The following is a 25,000-nucleotide window of genomic DNA, read 5'->3' as shown; positions in this document are numbered from 1 at the left end:
GGCAAGAGGAACTGGAGGTGGTCCCCGGGCGCCGCACGGGGGCTGCCCACTGCTCCTAGCTACACAGCTAGGATGGGTTAAATGCAGACAGGAATTTCCCTACAGGGATCACTAAAGCATATCAAAATCAAATCTCCGTGGTTTGTCCCCTTGTCATGGTGGAGAAACTTGCATGACCCTGAGATCCCGAGAGCTGGAGCTATGCTCCTGGTAGGGTCACCCATGGTGGGAGTGGTCAAGCTGGAGGTCCCTAACAAAGAGCAATCTGACCAAGACCTCAACGGTGGAACAGGCGGAGGGTGATGGCTGACTTTAGGGAAGCATCACAACGGCTGGGAAGGCGGATGAAGGCTGCAGCAGAAATGGGTCCCCAGTTGCCTTGGACTCCATGCTACTGGATCCTGACCCGGATCTGTCAAGGACCGTGTGGTGACTGTCTGTGCACCAGTCTCTCCACATTAAACAAAGTCAGGCACAGGCATCCTAGGACAGTCATTCTTGACCCCGAGTGACCGCCGATTATGATAGATGTGGCATCAGTATGAGGCCATGCCTGATTGTAGATATATTTAATTTAGGGATGCACCATCCATCCATCCATTATCCAAGCCGCTTGTCCCAATCGGGGTCACGGGATGCTGGAGCCTATCCCAGCAGTCACTGGGCAGAAGTCGGGGAGACATCCTGGACGGGCCGCCAGTCCATCACAGGGCACACACACATTCACACCTAGGGACAATTTAGTACGGCCGATTCACCTGACCTACATGTCTTTGGACTGTGGGAGGAAACCGGAGCACCCGGAGGAAACCCACGCAGACACGGGGAGAACATGCAAACTCCACACAGAGGACGACCTGGGACGACCCTCAAGAGTGGACAACCCTGGGGTTCGAACCCAGGACCTTCTTGCTGTGAGGTGACCATGCTAACCACTGCACCACTGTGCCGCCCAGGGTGCATCAATATCCCTTTTATGGTCGGATACCGAGTACTGATCCAATCCATTGCTTTTGCTGACAAGTGCAGATTTAGACCGTTAGTTTCAGGTCAATGGGCAAAATAATTGAGCTGGAATCAGTTTTTTCATTTGCCAAAATGCAATAACTCAGGCCAATTTGTTTATATCTATGACATATCACGGCTCTTGGTGCAGGATTTGAGTCTCGGGTAAAATCTCCTGTGCCGAAGCTCCACTTTCGCCTCGTATCAGCCCAACATAAGACACCAGTATCGACATCAGCACATCCCTATTTAATCGCAGACAAAGTCCAGCTCCATTGGAGGCCTTGCCCCACACCCCCCCAGCCTCCCCACCGCGTCTCCTTTCCCCAGCTGTCCCGGAGCTGGCAGGGCAGGCGGAGGTATGCGAGAGGCCAGGTGTCTGGAAAGGAGGAGGGCTGGAGTCAGGGTCAGCTGTAGGGGACGGGGCCAGGAGTACGGGACAGAAACGGAGGGGGGTTTTCCAAGTGGAGCAAGTCTGCTCTGGCCAGAACGAGCTCCCAGAAGTTCGCCGGTATGTTAATGATTATCTTTTCCTGGTTGGCTGACAAAAAGAGAGTGAAACTCTCTAGCAGCCGGTTGGTTGGACGGCCTTGCTGTGCATGTCCCGTGAACGGGGTGAGAGGGTGTGGATTATATTTAGTCCACTACGGGGGGGGGGCTTTTCTGGCTCCAGCCGGTACTGCCAGTTGTCCCAGCAGCAGGAGGAGAGCGAGCTGCTCCTCTCCTCACCCTGCTGGAGGAAGGGACATACCTATACCGCTTTTTTTTTTTTTTACTTTAGTATCTGCTGGTAACGAGGGCCGATCCAAGCCAACGGTGCAGACTTAGACCATTAGCAAGGGGGCTGATATGCAAAACAACGGAGATAAAAATCAGCCTTTTTTTTTTCACCATTAAAGAAATAAAAGTTTCAATGTGCCAAAAAAAAAGAAGAAAAGAAGCCATGTGCCATGTACAACGTGCCAAACCACTTTGGTTTACTTACAGCATGACACATTACTCATAGCTTTTGGTATTGGAGTCTAGTCTTGGGTAAACTCTCCCGACACCGATGCTCAATTTTACCCCGGTATAGGCCCGATATCCGATACCGATACCGATACCGGCGATACCGGGCCCATACCAGTATCGTATCGGTGCATCCCAAGTTGCAGCTATCAGTAGAAGGATAGCTCTAAGGGTATCAACAGAGGGAGAGGAGGATGCAAGAGCAAACAGAGAGAGAGAGAGGGGGGGGGGGGTTGGGGGGGGGTTGGGGGGGGTCTGGTGAGATTAGGAGAGGAGCAGAAGAATGTAGATTTATACCCACAAAGCTCTTCAACAACAGCTGAGTGATAAGTCAGTCGACTGAAAACAGTAGTTGTATGGAAAAAGTCTGGAAGGCAAGCCGCTCTACTATTAGCTACCACGCCGCCACACACTCCAGCCGTGTCAGGTGCTGAACCACATGCACACACACACGCACACACACACACACACACACACACACACACACACCGCACGCACACACACAACACGCACCACACACACACACACAGCTGTGGCACAATCCGACTCACTTTGCCAACCCGTCTCAGAGAGCAAACACCTGCTAGTGCTCCAGACCACCTGGCAGACACACACATATACACACATATACACACATATACACATATACACACACACACACACACACAGGCAGCTTCATACAATGCTTCAGTCTATGTATATGTGACTCTGAGCATGTGTGTACACGAGTGTGCGTGTGTCTGTGTATACACTGTATGTATGTGTGTATTTGTGTGTGTGTGTGTGTGTGTGTGTGTGTGTGTGTGTGTGTGTGTGTGTGTGTGTCTCAGAGAGAGTGTCAGGGCCAAAGGGCAGCTGATGAAGACAGTCGGCTATAGTTACAGTTGTTTTGTCCCCTGTAATTACCGAGTCAAACCTGTTTAACAACAATAAAACCTTAAGTCCCCCACCAAAGCGGGGCAGCTTTTGCAACCCGATCACCATTCTGCTCCGGGGGGGGGGGGCGGGGGGCGGGGGGCGGGGGGCACTACTGAACTGAGCCGGGCTCCCGGGGCGGCACCCATGGCAAAACTTAGCGTCGGATCGTCAATAAGCACTGGAAAAAACTACACATAAAAAAGAAAGACGGGAAACTTACCGCTCAAACTATTTGGGTCGGTGGTTCCGAAACGTGTTCATGCAACGACCCACCTGCGATGATGAACAGAATATTCTGTGAAGTAAAAAAAAAAGCAATAAACAAGCGAGTTCATTAACAGTCCCCTCTATATTGTTCGTCATTGCCGCATTCGCTTTTTCAGTCTCGAGTCGGCCTACTACTCATCAGATGAAACAGGCAAGATGTGTCAACATTAAACATTGTTGATATTTTGGAGCACGATTACATAATCGCATTGTTTCCGGTCGGGGAGGGCTGCAGACTACCACATTCCTCCTCCGACACGTGTGGAGTCGCCAGCAGTGGTGCAAGAAGTATTCAGAATGTTTATTTAAGTAAAAGTAGCAATACCACAATGTGAAAACACTTTGTTACAAGTAAAAGGCCTGCATTCAAAAAAGTAAAAGTACAGAAGTATTAGCATCAAAATACACGTAAAGTAGCAAAAGTAAAAGTACTCATTATGCAGAATGGCCCGTTTCAGAATCATATATCATATTATTGGACTATAATTATTGATGCAATAATGTGTTCGTCACATGAATGTTGCAGCTGGTAAATGTGGCGCTAATTTCAATTACTTTATATACTACTGGGTAGCTTAGCCTATAAAATATATCATTGTTATTTTATTTATAATTTGCATTAATAATCTAAATCTGAAAGTAACTAGTAACTAAAGCTGTTAAATGTAGTGGAGTAAAAAGTACCATATTTCCCCCTGAAATGTAGGGAGTAAAAGTATAAAGTAGCATGAAATGGAAAAGTAAAGTACAATTACCTCAAAATTGTACTTAAATACAGTACTTGAGTAAATGTACTTAGTTACATTCCACCACTGGTCGCCAGCTGCTTCTTTTCACCTGACAGTGAGGAGTTTCGCCAGGGGGACATAGCGTGTGGGAGGATCATGCTATTCCCCCCCAGTTCCCCCTCCCCCGAACAGGTGCCCTGACCGACCAGAGGAGGCGCTAGTGCAGCGACCAGGACACATACCCACATCCGGCTTCCCACCCGCAGACACGGCCAATTGTGTCTGTAGGGACGCTCGACCAAGCCGGAGGTAACACGGGGATTCGAACCGGCGATCTCCATGTTGGTAGGCAACGGAATAGACCGCCACGCTAATCGGATGCCCTATCCTAATTTTTTAAACGAATTTAAAATGAATAGAACACTGTGATTTTACATGTCTTTGTCATCTGTCCATACTTCCACCCCCATGAGCAGTTAGTATCAATAAACAGCTGATCATGTGACCTAGCCTAATTCTATCTGCACTTCATTTTTTCATTCAGCAAATGCTTTATGTTGCATTTTTTCCACATTTCTTCAAAGAGAATAAAAATGTTGTCCACATTAAGCAGTACAAACTTTAATGCGAAGTTTGGGGATTTTATTCAATATTTGCCATTTCCATCTTGCCTTTTTTTTATTAGAAATGACAAAATTTGCATAAAGACACAAAAACACTCGGACAGAAACATAGTTACTGACTGTGCTTCAGATAGAAACACAGAGAGAGAGAGAGAGAGAGAGAGAGAGAGAGCGAGAGAGAGAAAGCCACTCTATTGTCATTGTAGGTTACAACGAACGTGTTCTCAGCATTTAACCCATCCTATCATATAGGAGCAGTGGGCAGCCGCCGTGCAGCACCCGGGGACCAACTCCAGTTCTTCTCTCCACTGCCTTGCTCAGGGGCACAGACAGGAGTATCAACCCTAACATGCATGTCTTTTTGATGGTGGGAGGAAACCGGAGCACCCGGAGGAAACCCACACAAACACAGGGAGAACATGCAAAGTCCACACAGGAAGGACCCGGGACGGCCTGGCGTTCGAACCCGGGACCTTCTTGCTGTGAGGCAACAGCGCTAACCACTGGGCCACCGTGCCGAAAGAGAAAGATTGGAAGTAGATAAAGAGATAGATGGAGGGAGGGGGGAGAGAGACCTAGAAAGTAGTGTTGGAACAAGGGGATAGACCCCCCCAGCAGAGCAGATCTGTATGGGAAACTTTGATTTCTAAACTGCACAGCTCGCCGCTCGGCCTCGCGGCTATCCGCTCTCGTCAGCACCGCCCTGCTACCGCCTTCACGTCCTGCTGCGCCCCAGTGACAGTACTCAGCTACAGCATGCGGGCATAATGACGGCTAAGCGAATGACGGACAGAGGAACGGTACAGAGGATGGGAAGGGGATGCATAAAGAGGAGGCCTGAGACTCCATTTCGGGGCCAGGCCTCCATAAGGCGACACAGGCCGGTCAGGACACACAGCGAAGCGAGCGCAAAGCGACAGAGGGGGAAGATCAATATGAGAATATGAACATTATGTCAGAAAGGATTAAAGGGGTCAAAGAGAGACATGGTATCGAAACAAGAACGGGACTGAAATGGGAGCGACGGAGCTGCGTGAGGGGCCCAGTCCTTGGTTTCTTGGCTCCGCTCCAAATGCCGGGCGAACAATGTGCGGCATCACGAAGAGAAACTCATCACGGCACCGACAGACACCAGTAGACCAGCATTCCTGTCCTCTGCAAGATAATATGAAATGATAGTGAAAGGATAGCTGTCCGGCGGGATGCTAGCCACGTTTCATACCGAACTGCTGAGCCAATTTCACAACCTGACCTCAGAAGTATGTGAAATGACCACGACCCCTTAACACTCGCATCACCTGGCGGTGGCACGTAATGTGTTAAAATTACTTGCCGCCACCACGGAAACAATGCCAATGGAAAGTCAATTAGGACCCTTTGTCGTGCTGGACACACGGATTCCCTGATTCAACAGCATCACGCAATGAGCGGTGTTTCATATTTTCTTGTTAACGGAGTTTGATTTTATTGTTATTTTTATCGTCCATCCATCCAGCCATTATCTGAACTGCTTATCCTGCTCTCGGGTCGCGCTCATCACAGGGCCGACACAAATACACACACCCATTCATACCTAAGGACAATGTAGTACGCCCAATTCACCTGACCTGCATGTCTTTGGACTGTGGGAGGGAACCGGAGCCCCCGGAGGAAACCCACACAGACACGGGGAGAACATGCAAACTCCACACAGAGGACGACCCGGGACGACCCACCAAGGCTGGACTACCCCGGGGCTCGAACTCAGGACCTTCGTGCCGTGAGGCGACCGCGCTAACCACTGCGCCACCATGTCACCCTGTTTTTATTGTCATTTAATTTAATTTATTATGGTGCCTTAGTTACGATTTTTTGGTTCTCTAAAAACCCTAACCCTAACCCTAACCCTAACCCTAACCCTAAACCTCATTACATCAAAACGAGTTATATCCAAGGCTCGGCGTTTTCGGCTTTTACCGATTTTCACCGAAAAATACCCAGATTTTTTTAAAAGGAGCAGATCGGTTCAAATTTTATGTTCCCACGGATGCAAAAGTCGTTCCTGTTCGTGTGAGGTTATGTAACAGTGCCCCCTTGTGGCGAAATTCGGCATGCTGGGATGGCTTTGAAAAATAAAAACGCCAAGCCTTGGTTATATCACACACAATTCGGTGTTTTTAGAGAACAAAAAAAATCGTAACTTGAGGCTCTATAATAAATTCAGTCGAATGACAATAACACGACAAAGGATCCTAACTGACTTCCCATTGGCATCGTTGCCACGGTGCCGGCACGTGATTTCAACACATTACGTGCCGGCACCACGTAATTGCGAGTGTTAAGAGGTCGTGGTAATTTCACGTATTTCTGCGAGATCCTGTTGCAGTTTTAAATGAACATTTCTAAAGCTGCAATGAAAAAATTAAATGTGAATTCAGTTCTTTATCCATCAGCTTTGTCTGAAGTGAATAAAACCCTGATTCTAGTTTCACGCGTCCTGCATCATACGTCCACACTTCACCACCCACCAGAGAGAGAGAGCTGTTAAGATGGAGAAGCGGCTGGTTGTGCGGTTGATTTCTAGTCGCATTTCTTTTGTCATTCCACAAATGGGTTTCCATCGCCCGTTTGGTGCAGAAACTCCACCAACAAAAGCAAAAACCACCATTTTCTACCGCGTTACTTCAGAAAGGGCAAAAAAAACTCGGTGTGATGGAAACACGGCTACTGACCAGAGCTGGGCGATATATCGGCACAATACCAATATCGCGATGAGACGATATATCGGCTGGGATTTCGGTTCTTGTAATACGGTGATATAACGTAAAAGTTGTCATTCCCTGGTCTTCGAGGCTGCATGTCCTGAACCTGTTCAACTGTTCAAAAACGGACGCTGAATGTTTCTACCTGTGCAGACAACATATCCACATTGCTGATGGTAATTTCTCCACATTCATTGCATGCAAAATCTTATGACAGCATCCTCAAAACGTCATGACGTCATTGATATTGAGGTACCCAAGTCAAACATATTCTTCTTCTTCTTCTTTCGGCTTTTCCCCTGTTTTTCAGGGGTCGCCACAGCGGATTTCTACAGTTTCCATCAGGCCCCCGTGAGGGCACGGCACCCAATGCTGGCCGTTGTTAATGCGGGCCTCGACCGATCCGGTACGGCGTCATCACTCCGCATGCTGATTTGGCGCAATTTCAGTCGGTCTAAAATATTGATATTTGATTACGTCAGTATCGCCCAGCCCTGCAGCAGCCATATAGACTGGCACAAATCCTCTTCTTCTGCCATTTTCTCTGCTTCTACCTCCCACACACACACACACACACACACACACACACAGTGCTCCTATTAACAAGTGGGAATCCTCGGTCTTATAGTTCGCACATAGTTTACCAGACTGCGTCCCCAACCTGGCCCAGTGCATACGCACAATGTGGTGCCAATTGGGCACATGCACAAACACTGATGGAAACAGGACACAGCGGGGTCTGTGGTGCCAGCATGCCATGGGGACACTGCCCTCTCTGTTCCCCTTTCAGCCCATCCATTCAGCTGGTTCTAGCGAGCAAGTCTAACGGAGGCAAGACAAAATGAGTGGCCATTCAATCGATCTATTCCTGGGAACAATGGACGGTATTCCAGACTGCCTATTGTGCTCGCCTTCACGAGCAACACCGCCACTTACTCCATCCTAGATAAGACGCCTTTACAGAGCGTTCAACCGAGCTGCGAACACCGAAGAGCTGCAAGCATGTGTCAACAGCCACAAGCTCTGCACCTCCGATGTGACACGAGGACCTCGGCCGACCTCGCTCCCCGGTCGCCGATTCACCATCCGTATCTCCTCTCGTTCGGCCCAGCCGGGGTCAAAGGTCATTACGCCTTCATTTGTCATCGGCGGAACTTTTTTCAGCTGCACCAAAAAACTCCCTGCGGCTACCGTCTAGGTTACATACCACAGCGCCCCCCCCCCACCACCACCCTCCCCAAACCCACAGCACTCCCTTTCCTGATGACACAAGCCGGCTCGGAGATCCAGAAACCACCTCGAAGCCAGAACAGCTCTCTCCCTCCTCGTCACGCAGGCCCACCAGACCATCACCGTTCAATCTGTCCGCCCCAATGACGCGCCGCACCTTAACGTGACAGAAAAAATCTGGATAAGCTGGAAAGAGTCAGCGCCTCCGCAGCCGCCTGATTGCGGCTCATACCGCACGGTTGCAGCATCGCCGGTTCGAAGCCAGCCAGCGACATTTCTCGCAAGTCATACCCCCCCCCATTTCCTGTCTGCCTCCACCCTCACTATCCTATAAAGGTATAAAATGCCGAAAAAAATAATCCCAAAAATGGAAAGGAGTCTTCTCGCTTTCAGGAGCCCCATTCATGTCTACTCCCTCCCACCCTGCTCTTGCCCTTTACCCCTCCCTCTCTCTCTCTCTCTCTCTCTCTCTCTTCTCTCTCTCTCTCTCTCTCTCTCTCTCTCTCTCTCTCTCTCTCTCTTCTCTTGGGGGGCCGGGGGGGGATTTCAGTCTGTCGCTCTGCAAAAGCGTTTCTCGGCATATTTCTGACCCATCTGGGCTACTGCTACACCCAAGCTCATCCAACATGAGAGAAAATGCAAAGTGTGTTGTTGCACGGTGTGTGTGTCCGCAAATGCGCGCGCGCGTGTAGGTATGCACGTGCACGTGTACATATGTGCGAGGGGTCGAGAGGTCGCGGCGGTTCTGTTGAGATCAAAAGCCTTTTCTTTCCTATGACGCGGTGAGCTGTGGCGCAGGGTGCACAATCCCAGCCTTTCACACCGCACAGGCTAGCGCCGCTGTGTTAAACACTAGACCGGACACACACACACGCACACGCACACACGCACACACCACATAAGCAGGCCACAGGGACGACGGTAGAAGTCTAGGGAAGGGAAGAGGCCGGCCGCGGTACCGCTGGAGCGTGGCGCTGGATATGTGACTCCACACAAGGCCGAGGAGCGAAATCCCGGCTCTCCAACTCATCTGGCGTACGCATGATCTGGTCTTGTCTCTCCAGTACGGGCAAGAATGCTGCAGGGATGGACGCTGGCGGGAAGAGAGTGATTAGGGCTTAAGAGCGCCGAATCAAAACCCACCTCCAGCGGCTTTGAAATTAAGCCTCTCAAATACCAGAGGATTCCCCGTGAAACGCAAGTCTGTCTGTCAGACTCCACGGCGGGGCGAGCGGAGGAGCACAGCTGCAGAGACTTCACTGGACACGCACAACGGTTTCGACACGGCGCGCGCACGCGCATGCGCGCACACACACACACAGCGCTGAACATGCAGGACTGGAATTGACACAATTCACTAGAACGACCAAGACGGTCATTATGGCCGTTTTGGATTTTTAAAGTTTAATAACTTTCTGGAAAAAAAAGATACAGACCTGCATATATATTTGCATTAAAATGGGTTTCACATCAACCGCACACAAAAAAAGGCACGAGATCTACCTAAAACGACCATGAGCCGCCGGAAAGACCACGCGTAATTTGCGCGCGGTCGTGCGCGCCATGTCGCTGTTCGTGACGTGTCTCCGTTGCGTCATTTCCTTCGTGGCGTTCGTTGCTCTGCCCTAGAAACACACTAGCGTCCTCCAGTGCGGAGGAACGGTCTAAACTTGATGTCTGGTTATTTCCGACATGTCTGGGTATGGAGGCCATTACAGACGCGCCGTGACTACCGCCGAGGCGTTGCGGTATTTGCGTTTGGACAGCGGCCATTTTGAATTGTTTGAAAAATGTTAATTTTGGTGTCTGTCGTTTCTTTTTCTTTTTTTTTTATACATTTATTTCTGATTCCTCCCAATTTAGTGGCCAATCGATCGCTATTTTGATTAAAACACCCACCCTCGTACTGCGTGCGTTCGCCAACTGCATCTCTCCGGCCGGCAGTCTGGAAGGAGACGCCCCCCCCATTTTCGTTACAAGGTGACTCCAGGCCGAACCACTGCTTTTCCGACACACACAGGGACGCGTTCATGTGACGAACACAAGCAGACTCCGCCCCCCTCCCGAAGACAGCGTTGCCAATGATTGCAGCTTCATCGAGTCCGGCCATAGTCGGATCTGACGAGACCGGGGCGCGAACCCCGGTCCCCAGTGGGCAACCGCATCGACACAAAGCCGATGCTTAGACCGCTACACCACCGCGGACCCAGTGTCTGTCGTTTCTTAACAGACATTCTAACACAGGCAACGCATCGATATCTCAACTGGGCATTTATCTCGACAGAATACGGAGTGTAAATCCGGCGGTCATTTTGACCGCCCGCGGTCGTTGTTGGTAGGAGTGACCTCCCGGCCGTTCTAATCAGGAGCTCCTGGGAAACATTCCACGTCCAGGTAATGCTGGTTGTGTGGGTAACAATGCGTTTCCGACAGCAGCCTCCTTTGAAGCCATTAATGAGCAATGGGTCTCCTTTCTGCAGCGTTCTCTACTGGCTGCAATTCAAATCTCATTAACCCTCTTCACCTCTCTCTCTCTCTCTCTCTCTCTCAGCCGCGGTTTCCTTTTTTCCCCTCCTTTCTTCCTTAGCCCTTGTTTCTCTTCGGGCCTTTTCACTGTATCGCTTGTTCCCTCTCCCCTTTCCAGTTTCTCTTCCGACCCCCCCTCCCCCCCGCTTGTTCCCGTCACCCACCTGTGTCAGCGTGATTAATCGTCCTTGGCGGTATTGTCAGGACGCCGGCATGTTTTTCCTGTCACAGAAAATACCTCCTTTACATGATATGGGCCGTGCAGTTGGGAGCATACTCCCACCGTTTCACCGAGCACACACACACACTTGTGTGTGACGCACACACACCCGCACACAAACGTGCATGAGGTTAGGCAGACGCACACATCTTTTGCATGCATAGGGTCTGTAGTTATATTCCGTATTTCACCCCTGCCATTCTCATCTCTCACGCATGCCCACTCTTAATGCCCCCTGCTGTCAGTGTCCGGGCCTGTCCGTTGACCCATCAGCTGTTCACATCAGCTGTTCTCGTCTATCCGGCAGCACAGCGACACACCTGCGTGCTTAGCCTTTGTGTGGTTAAAGGTGTTCCTCTCTCCGCCTCTACTGCACCCGTGCCGCTGTTATGCGCGCCCCTCCGCCTCCCCATCACCGCCGAGGCCTCGCACCATCATCCCTTTCATCTCTTCATCAACCTCGCCGGCCTTACGGGGGCGGCACGGTGGCCGGCCCGGTGGTCAGCACCGTCGCCTCCACAGCAAGAAGGTCCCGGGTTCGAACCCCAGGCCGTCCCGGGTCCTTTCTGTGCGGAGTTTGCATGCCCCCCCCCCTCCCCCCGGTGTCTGCAGTGGGTTTCCTCCGGGTGCTCCAGTTTCCTCCCACCATCAACAAGACATGCATGGTAGGGTTACTACTCCTGTCTGAGAAGAACTGGACTATCTCTCGATCGATCGATCTATCTATCTATCTATCTATCTATCTATCTATCTATCTATCTATCTATCTATCTCTCTCTCTCTCTCTCTCTCTCTCTCTCTCTCTCTCTCTCTATCTCTCTCTCTCTCTCTCTCTATCTATCGAGCTATCTATCGAGCTATCTATCTATCTATCTATCTATCTATCTATCTATCTATCTATCTATCTATCTATCTATCTCTCTATCTCTCTCTCTCTCTCTCTCTCTCTCTCTCTCTCTCTCTCTCTCTCTCTCTCTCTATCTATCGATCTATCTATCTATCCATCATCTCAGCAGATGCCGTCAGCCACCACCACCGGCGTCTGAACCCCATGGGGGGATTTCCTATGCCGCTGCTCAGGGCCAATACCCCTCCGTTTAAAATTCTCCCCGTTGACTCTAAATTACCTCCTTAACACGACTTAATTCCCACTAAATCGTCTGTTATAAATAAACATTATCCTCGCTTCATTCACCGTGTCACTCCTGACTGAAACACTAGCAGCACGAAATAAAACCAGGGAAAATAAGCTGCAGCTTGCACAATGCTCCCCCCCTCTCTCTCTCCCTCTCTCTCCCTCTCTCTCCCTCTCTCACACACACACACGCACACTGAGCGGACTCAGTCGCGGAAACCTGTCTCCACTCTTGCAACAGGTCAGAAGACATCGTCCACCCAGAACAGCAGCAGACCACCGTACAAAGATAAACACATGCATACTTGAATCAACACAAAGACGCACACATTCACATTGACCCGTGCACGCACGCACAAACACACACACACACACACACATTGTACGTGTGTGTGTACCTGCATGTATGTAGGTATGCCTTTCTCCCCGCCCGGCTCTGATGACTGACAGCGATTGTGTCCGTCACGAGTACTCGGCGGCGGCTGCAGACATGCGGCCGAAAGGCCTGCGGAAAGATCTCCCGGGCCAGCGGACGTACGGATTGAATAAGCAGCTACACGCAGAACCGGGCCATCAGACCCACTCCAGTCACCCGGGACCACGGGCTGCTGGGGGCACGGGCCTAGCCACCAACCCCCCCGGTGTCGTTTCGATCATCTCTGTCTCTAAAAATAAAATAAAAAAGCAGATGAGAATCTATTCTATGTGTTTATCGATCCATCCGTCTCTGACATCCGGAGCGCCGGGTGAGACGCGGTACCCCTTCGGGGGCAGGTTGATGCTCACCGTCCTGCACGGGGACATCGGGTTTGGGTGCTTGCTGACACAGTGGCTTGAACCCAAAGCACCACGCCACCCTGCTGCCCTCTACTGTATCGTATCTAGTAGAGCAGAAGAGAGCCACCCAGACCGTCGCTGAGATAACAGGCACCGGGGGAGATCGTTCAGATCTGGTAATGAGTCCACTTCCCCCAACAGCTGCCGTCCGTCTTGCTCTGCCGACGGCGCGGCCGTACGATCCGCTGAAAGCAGCCCCCCCCCCCCCACTGGTGGTCTGCACCCACACGTCTTCTCACTAATTGCACGCATAGCAGCCGAGATGGAGAGCACGATGTCTAGCAGCCACCACCAGTGTGTGTGTGTGTGTGTGTGTGTGTGTGTGTGTGTGTGTGTGTGTGTGTGTGTGTGTGTGTGTGTGTGTGTGTGTGTGTGTGTAAATTATATTTAACAGGTCTGGCTGCAGGAGAGTGCTGAGGCAGATTTAGTTTCAGGGGGTTAATCCACGCCTTTCACGGCAGCCAACCACATTGTCACGTTTCACACTGGACAAGGTGCACACATGTGTATTTAGTACCTCCGAACGCTCTCGTACCAATCCAACCGCAATCGTGAGGGGAAGCCGAGACCCTCGGTGACCCGTGTCGCCTCCGGCTCCTCGGTCGGGCGCCCCTACACACACAACTGGCCGGGTCTGTGGGTGGAAGGCCGGATGCGGGTATGCGTCCTGGTCGCGGCACTAGCGCCTCCTCTGGTCGGTCGGGGCGCCTGTTCGGGGGGTGAGGGGGTAGCGTGATCCTCCCACGCGCTACGTCCCCCTGGTGAAACGCCTCACTGTCGGGTGAAAAGGAGCAGCCGGCGACTCCACACGTATGGGAGGAGGCGTTGTGGTAGTCTGCAGCCCTCCCCGGATCAGCGGCGACCGGGACGGCTCGGAAGAGTGGGGTAATTGGCCAAGTACAACTGGGTGGAAAAAAAGGAGGAGGGGGGGGGGGGTACAAAAAAAAGATGCTGGTTGCCATCTCGGCTGTGATTGGTCTGTGTCTTGCCTGGGCCGTGTCTGTCAGTGTCTCATTTCACAGAGCAGGCACATGCTATTTCAACTACTGCCCGTGATTGCCTGCTGTTTAGCTCCTACTATATACTTAGATTAGGATTTTTTTTTTAACTTGGTGGGGGTGGGGGGTGGAGGTGGGGTGGGGGGTGGGTGGGGGGGGGGAATGAGCACACGTCTGTTTACATGTGTTTGCGTGTGCTTGTGTGTGCGTGCGTTCACCTTTGCACGGCTCCGTCCACCATTTATAACTGGGGCTAAGGGAAAGCAGGATGGTTGACAGGCCAGTGATGACAGACCCCTCTCAGGCAGATAGTATGACAACAGAGGACAGAGCACCTGTTACCCCCCCCCTCGAGCCCACCCACCCCCCACACACCCCCCCCTTCACACCCCGCTCTATCTCTCTCAACGCACACACATAACGGCAGCACTTCCACAGCCATGAGGTCACCGGCCTCGCTCAGGCCAAAACTGGCTGACTGTGTCACCTGCGACACCCCCCCCCTCCCCCACCACCGCCACCTAACACACCCTTCAAACATGCCCCCCCCCCTCACAACACACCCACCCCGTGACACCCCGGGCCCTGACGGGCAAAAAAAAAAAAAAGCTGTCCCCAGATTTATTCTCCACCCCGGCCTGAAGAGTGCATACAAGACTCACACGGATAAACTGCAAAACTTTCCCTCTTCCATCCATCCATCCATCCATCCATCCATCCATCCATCCATCTGTTTTGATCGCCGAAAAAATGTTCTCGAAAGGGGCGAAATCTGTCATGCGATCATCGGCATAACGCTCCTGGCTCCAGTGGCGTGCAACATGGCCGGTGGAGGAGACTTGGAAAACGCTCGCGTGGACAACTTTCTACCCCCTCTTTCTTTCGCCATGAAAAACAACATTTTCAAATTTCTCGGGATTAGTACGGACGTGCTGTACTCTCGAGTCCCATCCGTGTCTGGGCTGTTTTTGGGTGAAATGCGGTTCACTCATCTACGGGACTGGATCCCATCTGAGTGCTAAGGCGAATCACGCAGGCTCAATTTGGAGAACACAAAGGGATATGAGCGAGAATGGGGGGGGGGAGAGAGAGAGAGAGAGAGAGAGAGAGAGAGAGAGAGAGAGAGAGAGAGAGAGAGAGAGAGAGAGAAGGGCAGGAGGGAGACAGTTTGAGAGACAGCTAGGAGGAATGAAGAGGAGTGGGAGCGTTCCAGACAGCTGGTGTGAGTGTGCGACACGTTGAGGTTGCCGAGTGTGAATGGCATCCACAGATGTTCTCCCTCTACAGCGTGTCCTTCCCCGGCTGGACAGTCGGGAGTCTGAGCGCCTCCGTCCTGAGTGAGCCGTTCGCAGGGATGACCGGCCTGTCCGAGGGGCCTCCGGGCTCTCTCCTCATTAACACATCACCGTTCTCTCGTTGCCCCGGTTCCCCGTGTGTTGCGCAACAGCCTCGCAACCATTCTCAACCTCCTATCTATCTGGAGAAGAAGAAAAAGACTCGTTGGCTGAGCGGCGCCGTTACGATTAATCAAGCTGTCGAACGAGGAGGGTGGAGAAACAAAGCTATGAAGGAAGATATATACACACACACACACACACACACACACACACACACACACATAAAAGCAGAGAGAAATGCGATGGATGACAGCATGATCTGTCCTCAGCAGAAGCATGCTGCTGTGTGAGCCGGCCCATCTGGACCACCTAGGAAAGCAGCGACACCCAACACATTCAGAGATTACAAATTACCTGGACGTCTTGTGTACACAACGTTACGACCGCGGGGTCTTTCCCGGTGATGTGTTTCTGTTTCAACTCACACTTCCACCGATCCCACGACGGCTTAACGTACTGCATGCTGCAGAAGTTGCAGCAGAACGTCGGCTTTGCTTCCTGGGGGGGGGGGGGTGCAGGCTTAGACTGGGGCCAACATTACACTGTAACACCTCAATCTGGGATCAAACCCCCGTTTTAGGGGGGGGGGGGTCAAGAGACAACTGCATGCTCGAAGATTACCCCCAGGCATGCTAAATAGCGTGCCATCCGAGGGAACGTGCCGTCAAATAAAATCATCGTGTAATTCATGACATCGCCGCGTTGGGGTAAAGGTGCAGTCCGCGATGCGTGCAGTGCTGTGTGTGGGACAACATGAGCACTGACACGTCTCACCGCCGGGTCAACAACGCAGAGTACTGGGCAGGAGAAATCGAGACACCTTGGAAGCCTCAAAGGGAAGTGGAAGCGATGCGGCTTTGGCTGGGTATCTTATTTGCAAGCGACAAAGCGAACATTCATTCGTTCATTATCCAAACCACTGGGGTGCTGGAGCCTATCCCAGCAGTCATCGGGCGGGGGGACACAGGCGGGGGGACACACTGGACAGGCCGCCAGGCCGTCACAGGGCCGGACAACATTCACAAAGTCTGACCAAAACAACAGCAGAAGTGCTGTGTGCAATAACTGCGGATTGTACCTTTAACCATCTCATCTCATCTCACCATCAGCCGCTTCTCCGGGGTCGGGTCGCGGTGGCAGCAAGCTAAGTAGGGCACTCCAGATGTCCCTCTCCCCAGCAATGCCCTCCAGCTCCTCCCGGGGGATCCCAAGGCGTTCCCAGGCCAGACTGGACATGTAGTCCCTCCAGTGAGTTCTGGGTCTACCCCGGGGTCTCCTCCCAGTTGGATATGCCCAGTAAACTTCCAAAGGTGGGCGCCCGGGAGGCGTCCTAATCAGATGCCTGAACCACCTCAACTGGCTCCTTTCGACGCGAAGGAGCAGCGGCTCTACTCCGAGCTCCCTCCGGATGTCCGAGCTCCTCACCCTATCTCTAAGGCTGAGCCCAGACACCCTATGGAGGAAACTCATTTCGGCCGCTTGTATCCGCGATCTCAACCTTTCGGTCACGACCCAAAGCTCATGACCACAGCTGAGGGTTGGAACGAAGACTGACTGGTAAATTGAGAGCTTTGCCTTCCGGCTCAGCTCCCTCTTCACCACAACGGCCCGGTACAACGTCCACATTACTGATGATGCTGCACCAATCCGCCTCTCAACCCCCCGCTCCATCCTACCCTCACTTGTGTACAAGACCCCGAGATACTTGAACTCCCTCACTTGAGGCAACAAGTCATCCCCAACCCGGAGGGAGCAATCCACCATATTCCGGTAGAGCACCGTGGCCTCAGACTTGGAGGTGCTGACTCACCCCGGCCCTTTCACACTCGGCTGCAAACCGCCCCAGTGTGCGCTGGAGGTCAGGTTCTGACGAAGCCAACAAAGCCACGTCATCCGCGAAGAGCAGAGACGCAATCCCGAGGTTCCCAAAACGGCCACGCTCCTCACCTTGGCTGCGCCTTGAGATCCTGTCCACGAGTCTCACAAACAGAATCGGAGACAAGGGGGACAACCTTTCACCAAATAATCTATATTGAGACGCCCGGTCCAAGTCCTACTCATATAGCACATCTATGTTCCCATTTCGTTTTGCTATTAGCATCCGCCGATAAAGTGTTTACGACTATCTCAAATTCTAACTCAAATTAACTGTACCATGTGTCCCGGATCCAGTTCGGCACCGTCAGAAATAAATTCTGGGGTGTCGACGTGGGTTACGGGTTTGCTTATATCAACCCGATATTGTCATGTGGCGCGCCCAATCAACTCCCAAATGTTTGAGTGCAAGGTGAAACGACGGCCCCGGAAGAAAACTCCTTCCTTTCATACCCGTGCAGCTATCAGAAAGCGTGACACATTTACATTGCTAGGGAATTACTCCATCGCGGCTATCAAACTTGTGTCTCGACGGCGCCGATTACCTCCGACGCCGGTTTGCAAACCCCCCGAGTCCCTCCCCCCCCCCCCCACCACTCTATCTAGAAACGCAGATAGGGAGGAAAAACTGGCTTTGAACTCGCTTACTTATAAATAGTATGGGTATATCCAATATGCTCCAACCAAAACACGCCGTCCATCGCAGAGACACACACTCGCTCATGCTTACTTAAATAAACTCTGTCTCCCTCTCTCTCTCTCACACACACACACACACACACACACACACACACACACACACACACACACACGTACACTCAAACAACAAACAGGCAGAAAGCGAAAAAACGAGGCCTTGGCCTTGAAACCCCCGCAGCTCTCCTCTGGTGTTTAAAGAAGAGAATTCTGACGGACAGTTTTGTTTGTCTAATCATGGTCTCCCAGCTGTTTCGACTCCCGCCTGTTAGGTCTAACACACACACACACACACACACACACACACGCACACGCACCCTTTCAGATTTCTACTCCGCTGCAAAAAAGTGGAGACCGCGGGCGGCGCCGTATAGGGAAGTGTTTCGACGGCGTCAACGCATTCGGTGGAAACGAGCACGTATTCCAGGGGAGTTAAAAAAAGACCTCAGTGTCTAAATATAGTCGCCACCTGATTTCACCACTTCTTCACAACTTCCCCCTCTGCGCAGAACACCCACACATCAGCGTCAGCCCTTTGTGAGCGTGGGCTGAGGAGGACGCAAAGCACACGCCGCCGCGCTGCGGTGTGGCAATAGAGACTGAGCGATGGCAACCAGGAAACTGACATCTTCCTCATCGTCACGACGGCAGCCAGACCAAAGATTTGTAGCAGCATCATACACCAAGAAGTTTGGGGGGTTTTTTTTTTGGGGGGGTGGGGTGGGGTGGGGTGGGGTGGGGGTGTCTTACCTTGTGTCTCGGCTGAGGAGGGCTGGGTTCCGTTTCTTTCCTGCCCCTGCTCCCCGGTCCACGTTCGTCCCTGTCCCTCTGCCTGTCCGGCTGCATGCTCTGGCCCACCTGCACCACGGCCTTACATTCGACACAGGAGCCTATCACCAGTCGGCCCCCGCTGTCCACCAGGAGCGTGCGTCTGCTGCGAGGCGCGTACAGGAACACGGGCAGCTTGGCCACGGTGACCGCACACAGCCCGCCTTGCCTGCGCCGCTCCTGCCTGCAGAAGAAGCACACGAAGGCTTCGCAGCTGTACTGGCGGGCCCACGGGGAGCTGGCCGGCGGTAGGCTGGCGCCCGACGAGACAGAGGTGGAAGGGTTGGGGGCACCCAGGGACTGGCTCTCGTGCTGGACCCACTGGGCGTGCAGGTCGTGGTAGCAGAGGATGCACGAAGACACCAGGCCGGTCGCGTCCACCGGCTTGGCGCGGGGGGCGGGAGGGTGGACGGTGAGGAAGGGGAAAAAGGGCTCTCTCTCCCCGCAGCGTCCGGGTGGGTTGACGTGCAGCTGGTACTCTCCTCCCGGACCTAGTTCAGCACCACACAGGTAACACACCGACACCATACCACCGGTGCCAGAGACCATTCCCGCCTGAGAGTGGGCTAACCCAGACCCCCCCACAGCCAAAGCAGCATGGTACCTGACCAAAAAAGAGCTGACGGAGGTGATGAGGTCTTCGCTGAGGCTGAGTCGGTACGCACCCCAGATCTCCTCCAGGATGCCGTGGCACGGCGGGCAGCAGTGAACGCGGCCATTTCTCCCTCTCTGGGCACTGGGGGGGCAGGGCAGCATGTTGATAAAGGGGAAGTACATAGCACCTCGGGACTTGCCAACACCAGCCTGTGCATATGCCACCCTGAGGTCCCTCCCACACTCCTGACCACAGAGGTAACAAGCCTCCCGGGGGGAAGCGCTGGATTCAGGTAAGCTCTCCGGGGGCTCTGGAGGCCTTCCTTCCCGGGACGCGAGGCAGGAAGGACCAAGTGCATTGGTGGCTTGGTTAAGGGGGACCACATAAAGACGCTGGAGCACTGGCACCTCCGCCAGCTGGAAGCCCTCCCATTGTTGCATGAGGGAGGTGTGGCAGCTGCCGCACACCAGCGTGGTACCTGCTGGACTTATGGGCACCGCGCCCCGGGGAGGGGAGTCGAGCCAGAGGAAGGGGAAGAAGGGCTCACTCTGTGCCCTTTCCTGTTTCTGAACACTGACTGTAAACCGCCCGTCGTGCCTCAGCCCACAGCCACATATATAACAGGTGTACCCGTCCGGACTGGCACCGGCGACAGCACCGCCGCTGGCCTGATACGGCTGGCCCCCACTCCTCACCGAAAGGTCCCTCGACGGCCTGAGCTGGACCACTGAGCCCACCTTACCGCTGTGCAAATCCCTGTCGTCGTCATCACTCGTGATGTTAATCTCGTCCTCGTCCGAGTGGTCCGAGTTGCTGATGTCGTTTTCCTTGGGAGCAGCTAGGTCACGTTCGCCGCCGGGTAACAGTGCGTCCTCCCCTCTGCCCCGGTACAGCAGAGCTGGGTGTCTGGCGGAGGCGCAGCTGCCGTCGGCAGCCCGCTGGATGTGACGCGGCTCCGCGTGTCTGACATTCCCTTCTGCGGGCCCCTGCCTGTTGCACATAATGATGCCGTTGTCCTGCGCAGGTGTGTGCGTGACAGGGCTGTCGAAGCGCCGCTGCGGGGTCCTCTCCGGAGGCTTGGCCGCGGACTCCGGCGGATGACAGACGTGATTCATAGTTTTGGTGGCGGTGGAGGTGGCGCGCCGCGCCGCGGGCAGCGCGCCATCCGCTTTGGGTGAGCCCGGCTGCGCCCCGCAAACCCCCACCGGGTACCGGACCGCCCGCTGCGAGTCCGGGCTGCTTTTAACGCTGATGACGGCGCCGCTGTTCTTGCGGTTACCGTCTCTCGGAGTTTTGCCAGGCGTCCTGAAACACTTGTCTCTGACCGCGCCGGCTCGCTCGGCGAAATCCAGCTCCTGGTCCGAGATGTTCTCGTTGTCGGAGAAGGAGGAGAAGTCGGAGTCGGCGCCCTCGTAGTTGTTGTGCCCGCCGCCGCCGATCCTCCTCTCCAGGTCGTAGGAGATGTTCCACTCCTGCGGAGCCCGCCGGGAGTCGCACTGGTAAGGCCGCTTCAGCCAGTACATGCGCTTCTCGACGGGAGTGCGGCTCCGCTCGAAGGAGTTCCACTGCTCCGCCAGGAAGCAGTGGCACACGGCGCACACCAGCGCCTGTCCGTCCGGGCTCACCTCACACGCACCCGGCGCCGGCTCCTGGTTTTGCAGAAACGGGAAGAAGGGGCTCTTCTCCTTTTGGTATTTCACCTGCAGCCGCAGTTCCTTGCCAGGTGTGACGCCGCTGCCGCATATGAAACAGTGAACCAGTCCCAGTCCGTTCCGATCGATCCTGGGAGTGTTGACGGGCAACGGAGCGTCCTCGCCGGGCATTGCTGCGGCCATGAGTCGGTGTTTCCGCGATAAGGGTGCCAGTTCCTTGTCACGGGGGGAGTTCATTGTTACCACTAAAAAAAAAAAAAAAAAAACACCCCAAGACTGCTAGGCTACATGATACGGAGCGTTAAGTCATTTTCGCCACAGCGCACTTTTCTAGGAAGCGGCGCAGCAGTCAGTCGAGTCGCGGTCCGAGTCGCTGACTGAATGATAGGGTGGACCGCAGCCCATTGAAACGACAAGCGTGCAATCGAAAGTCAGCAAACCGTTACCCTCCCGTTTATTTCAAGTGCAGGAAGAGATCCGCGCGAAGCCTTCACGAGCCACGGCGAAGCGTTCCCCCCCCCTTCTTCTTCTTCTTTTCTTTTTTTTTAAAAGTCCGCAGTCCTCATGATAGCGCTGGAAATTCGTAGGGAAAGCTGAGAGGAAAAACTTGGAAACACGGGTCGTCTCTCTCTCTCTCTCTCTCTCTCTACCCCCCCCTCTCTCTCTCTCTCTCTCTCTGGCGAACTTTCCTGCCTGCGCTTTGAAAACTTTGGCCGCTAACTCGCTGACACTGTACACAGCGCCATCTCCAATTCACGGACACCCCCCAAAGGCAACCCTCCACCCCCTGCCAGCCCCCCCCCGATAACTGTGCAGGAATTATGAGCAAGAAATCTTCGCAGTAGCGAGCTCCCGTTTCACCGTGACGGCCGTAAACAAGGAATCCATAACACATTTCACGCGACGTGCACTTTTCTTTTTTTTCTTTTCTTCATGCACGCGTGCAGGAGAGCGGCTTGCATTTTTTGGGGTTTTTTTTTTTTTGGGTTTCCCAGAAGCCTTCATCGTTACTCCCTGACCGTTATATAAACGAACTGTCAGTGTTACTAAATCATGACAGGAACAACTATGCGGCAATTCCCACGAATCGATCAACGAGGACGATAAGATGGTGGGATAAGGAGAGGGCAACCACCCGGTCCCGGTCCCGGTCCCACCGGTCTGCGTACACGATATTGCACTTACACACTGCGTGCAACGCAGACGCCAAAATCCAATTTTGCGTGCGGATGATGCGCCAATCCTCTCGCGTTATCGTGGGCTTAAAGTCTTGGTCACGTTTCCGGTTGTTAAAATTCAGTTGCTCTGCACAAATGTTGCACCAACTGCCGCAATGGCTTCTGGGGTTGGTTGCTTGGGTTTTTGTGTTGAGGCTGAGAGTTGCCGCTCGGTGTGGACTCCATCACGGGATGCGTGGCCATGAGTTTGCAGGCCAACCCCTGACCACCTGTTTTTGGGGGGAATTGGGTTCATCATTTTACACCACAGATCAGATGGAGTGCAGCTTGTGGCATCAGGTACACACTGTAGCTGGCTCGGCTACCTTGATTTCTCGTCACCCATCTGAGCAGCCGCCTGCCCCTCACACGTGCAAACCAGCCCGAAAAGCTTGCTCTAGGGCAGGGTTGGTATGATGGAGGGCAGGGGGCCGGCGTCGTGTGTTTTAATAAGCCTGCAACAAAGTCACTGAAGGAGAGAGGAAGAAACTGGAGCTGAAGGTCTCGGCACTGTCAAACATTCTGACCCAGCCACCAAATACCATAGTACCCCCCCCCCCACCACCCCACACACATTTCTACTTCCATCCCCCAAACACATTTCTCCAGTTTCTAAGACAAAGACATCCGATCGCATCATCTAACAATGACACACGTAAACAGTTATGTCTGTCCGTCCAGCTGGATGCGGCCCCCCGGCTAATCTACTGTCCCCTTATTCCTCCCCCTCAGGGACGCTTAGGCCCCTAATCCTAATCCTATTGTTTCAACAGAGAAGAAAAAAAAAACAAAACGCTGCTAGGCTTTCCAACCTGGCAACCCGGACAGATTTTTAATGACACTGCCGAGACTCTCATAAGCTGCCTGCCCTTTCCCTACCTCTCCACTCCCCAGGTCCACTGTTTTCCTGTCCAACATGGCAACCGAGCATGTTTGGGGGACAAGGAGATTCCTGGGTAATGTTGACCAGTCTCTACGGAGAAATCTCTGAAAGAGAGTGGGAGAAACAGACAGACAGACAGACAGACAGACAGACAGACAGACAGACAGACAGACAGACAGACAGACAGACAGACAGAAAGACAGACAGTCAGACAGAGAGACAGACAGACGGACAGATAGATAGACAGACACAGACAGAGGGACAGGCGGGCAGACCGAGACAGACAGACAGACAGAAACAGACAGGCAGACAGATGGACAGACAGGCAGACACAGAGACAGACAGAGTCAGACAGAGAGACAGACAGACAGACAGTCAGTCAGATGGACAATCATACAGATGTGCAGACAGACAGTCGGAGAGACAGTCAGACAGGCAAACAGACAGAGACAGACAGTCAGAAAGAAAGACAGCGAGTAAGTCAGACAGACAGACAGACAGACAGACAGACAGACAGACAGACAGACAGACAGCGAGTCAGACAGACAGACAGACAGACAGACAGACAGACAGACAGAGCAAGCGAGAGAGACAGACAGACCAGAGAGACAGATAGTCAGACAGGGAGACAGAAACAGACAGACAGACAGACAGAGACAGACAGACAGACAAGAGAGACAGGTAGTCAGACAGAGACAGAAACAGACAGACAGATAGACATACAGATGCAGATAGAAAGACAGGAAGAGACAGACAGACGGACAGACAAAAGGACAAAAAGTCAGAAAAGCAGAAATAATTCCAGCTCATTCTTTTTTTTTACAAGTCTTTGATGAAATAAGTAAGCTGAGGGAACTCTATTTTTGGTGGCAGTGGTGACCAAGCAGGCAGTCATTTACTGTTCCTTTACTGTTCCTTTACTGTTCCTTTCACTCTGCTGAAACTGCTGAATAAGTTCAGAAAAGTGCAGCACTGTACTGCGACGCAGCCTTTAAGACCGGGGAACGACAACATTTAAGTTACAGCACGACGTCACGATGACCAGAATCCAGACCACGTGTCTTGACGCACGCTCGATAATCCAGGTGAGGAAATCTGTGAAAGCTTTTCAGGATCTCAGAAACTTTCCGAGATCCAGACCATAGCCAGTCTCACATCACACCACCGATCTTACATCAAGTTGTCGATACACTGCTCAGCTTTACTGCAGCCGAGTCATGTATCCTGGAGTAGTGGTAGAAACTGCAGTGGGGACATCCATCAGTCAAGTCAGTCTTTCACTCATCATTCAGCATGCGCCCTCAACAGCAATCATTACTCACTGCAAACTCATTCCTTACATAGTGCCATACCGTGCTGTCAACTTTAGCTAACAATATCGCCCCCCAGTGTCAGTACTCGGTATTGCATCGTATAGGGAATCCCTTGCACAGACAATCTCGCCCAGGCTTAGCAGAATCACTGATAAGCCTTCCCACTGGTTCATATTGGCCATGACCTAAAAGCAGAGCTAAACACAGCCGGCGTGCGCGTGTGCACGCACGCACGCACGCACGCACAAACAGAAGGTTAGAAAGCAAGACAGAAAGAAAGCCAGCAAAAAATAAACGGCTATTTATTA

At 52.8% G+C, this 25,000-nt stretch overlaps 1 protein-coding gene across 1 annotated transcript in view; it reads right to left on the bottom strand.

Annotated features, from left to right (window-relative positions):
* gse1b (Gse1 coiled-coil protein b) overlaps positions 1-21,462 on the bottom strand; it is a 70,344-nt gene extending 48,882 nt beyond the window's left edge. The window contains exons 1-3 of the mRNA XM_056279389.1: positions 18,955-21,462; positions 15,988-16,131; positions 15,885-15,942 (exon numbers count right to left, since the gene is read on the bottom strand). Of these exons, the coding sequence (XP_056135364.1) occupies positions 15,885-15,942; positions 15,988-16,131; positions 18,955-21,462 (2,710 nt within the window). The remainder of the gene's footprint in view (positions 1-15,884; positions 15,943-15,987; positions 16,132-18,954) is intronic.
* Positions 21,463-25,000: the final 3,538 nt, after the last annotated feature.

Source organism: Lampris incognitus, chromosome 4, assembly GCF_029633865.1.
Source record: "Lampris incognitus isolate fLamInc1 chromosome 4, fLamInc1.hap2, whole genome shotgun sequence".
Lineage (NCBI taxonomy): Eukaryota > Metazoa > Chordata > Actinopteri > Lampriformes > Lampridae > Lampris > Lampris incognitus.
This window is presented reverse-complemented; position numbering and strand designations above follow the sequence as displayed.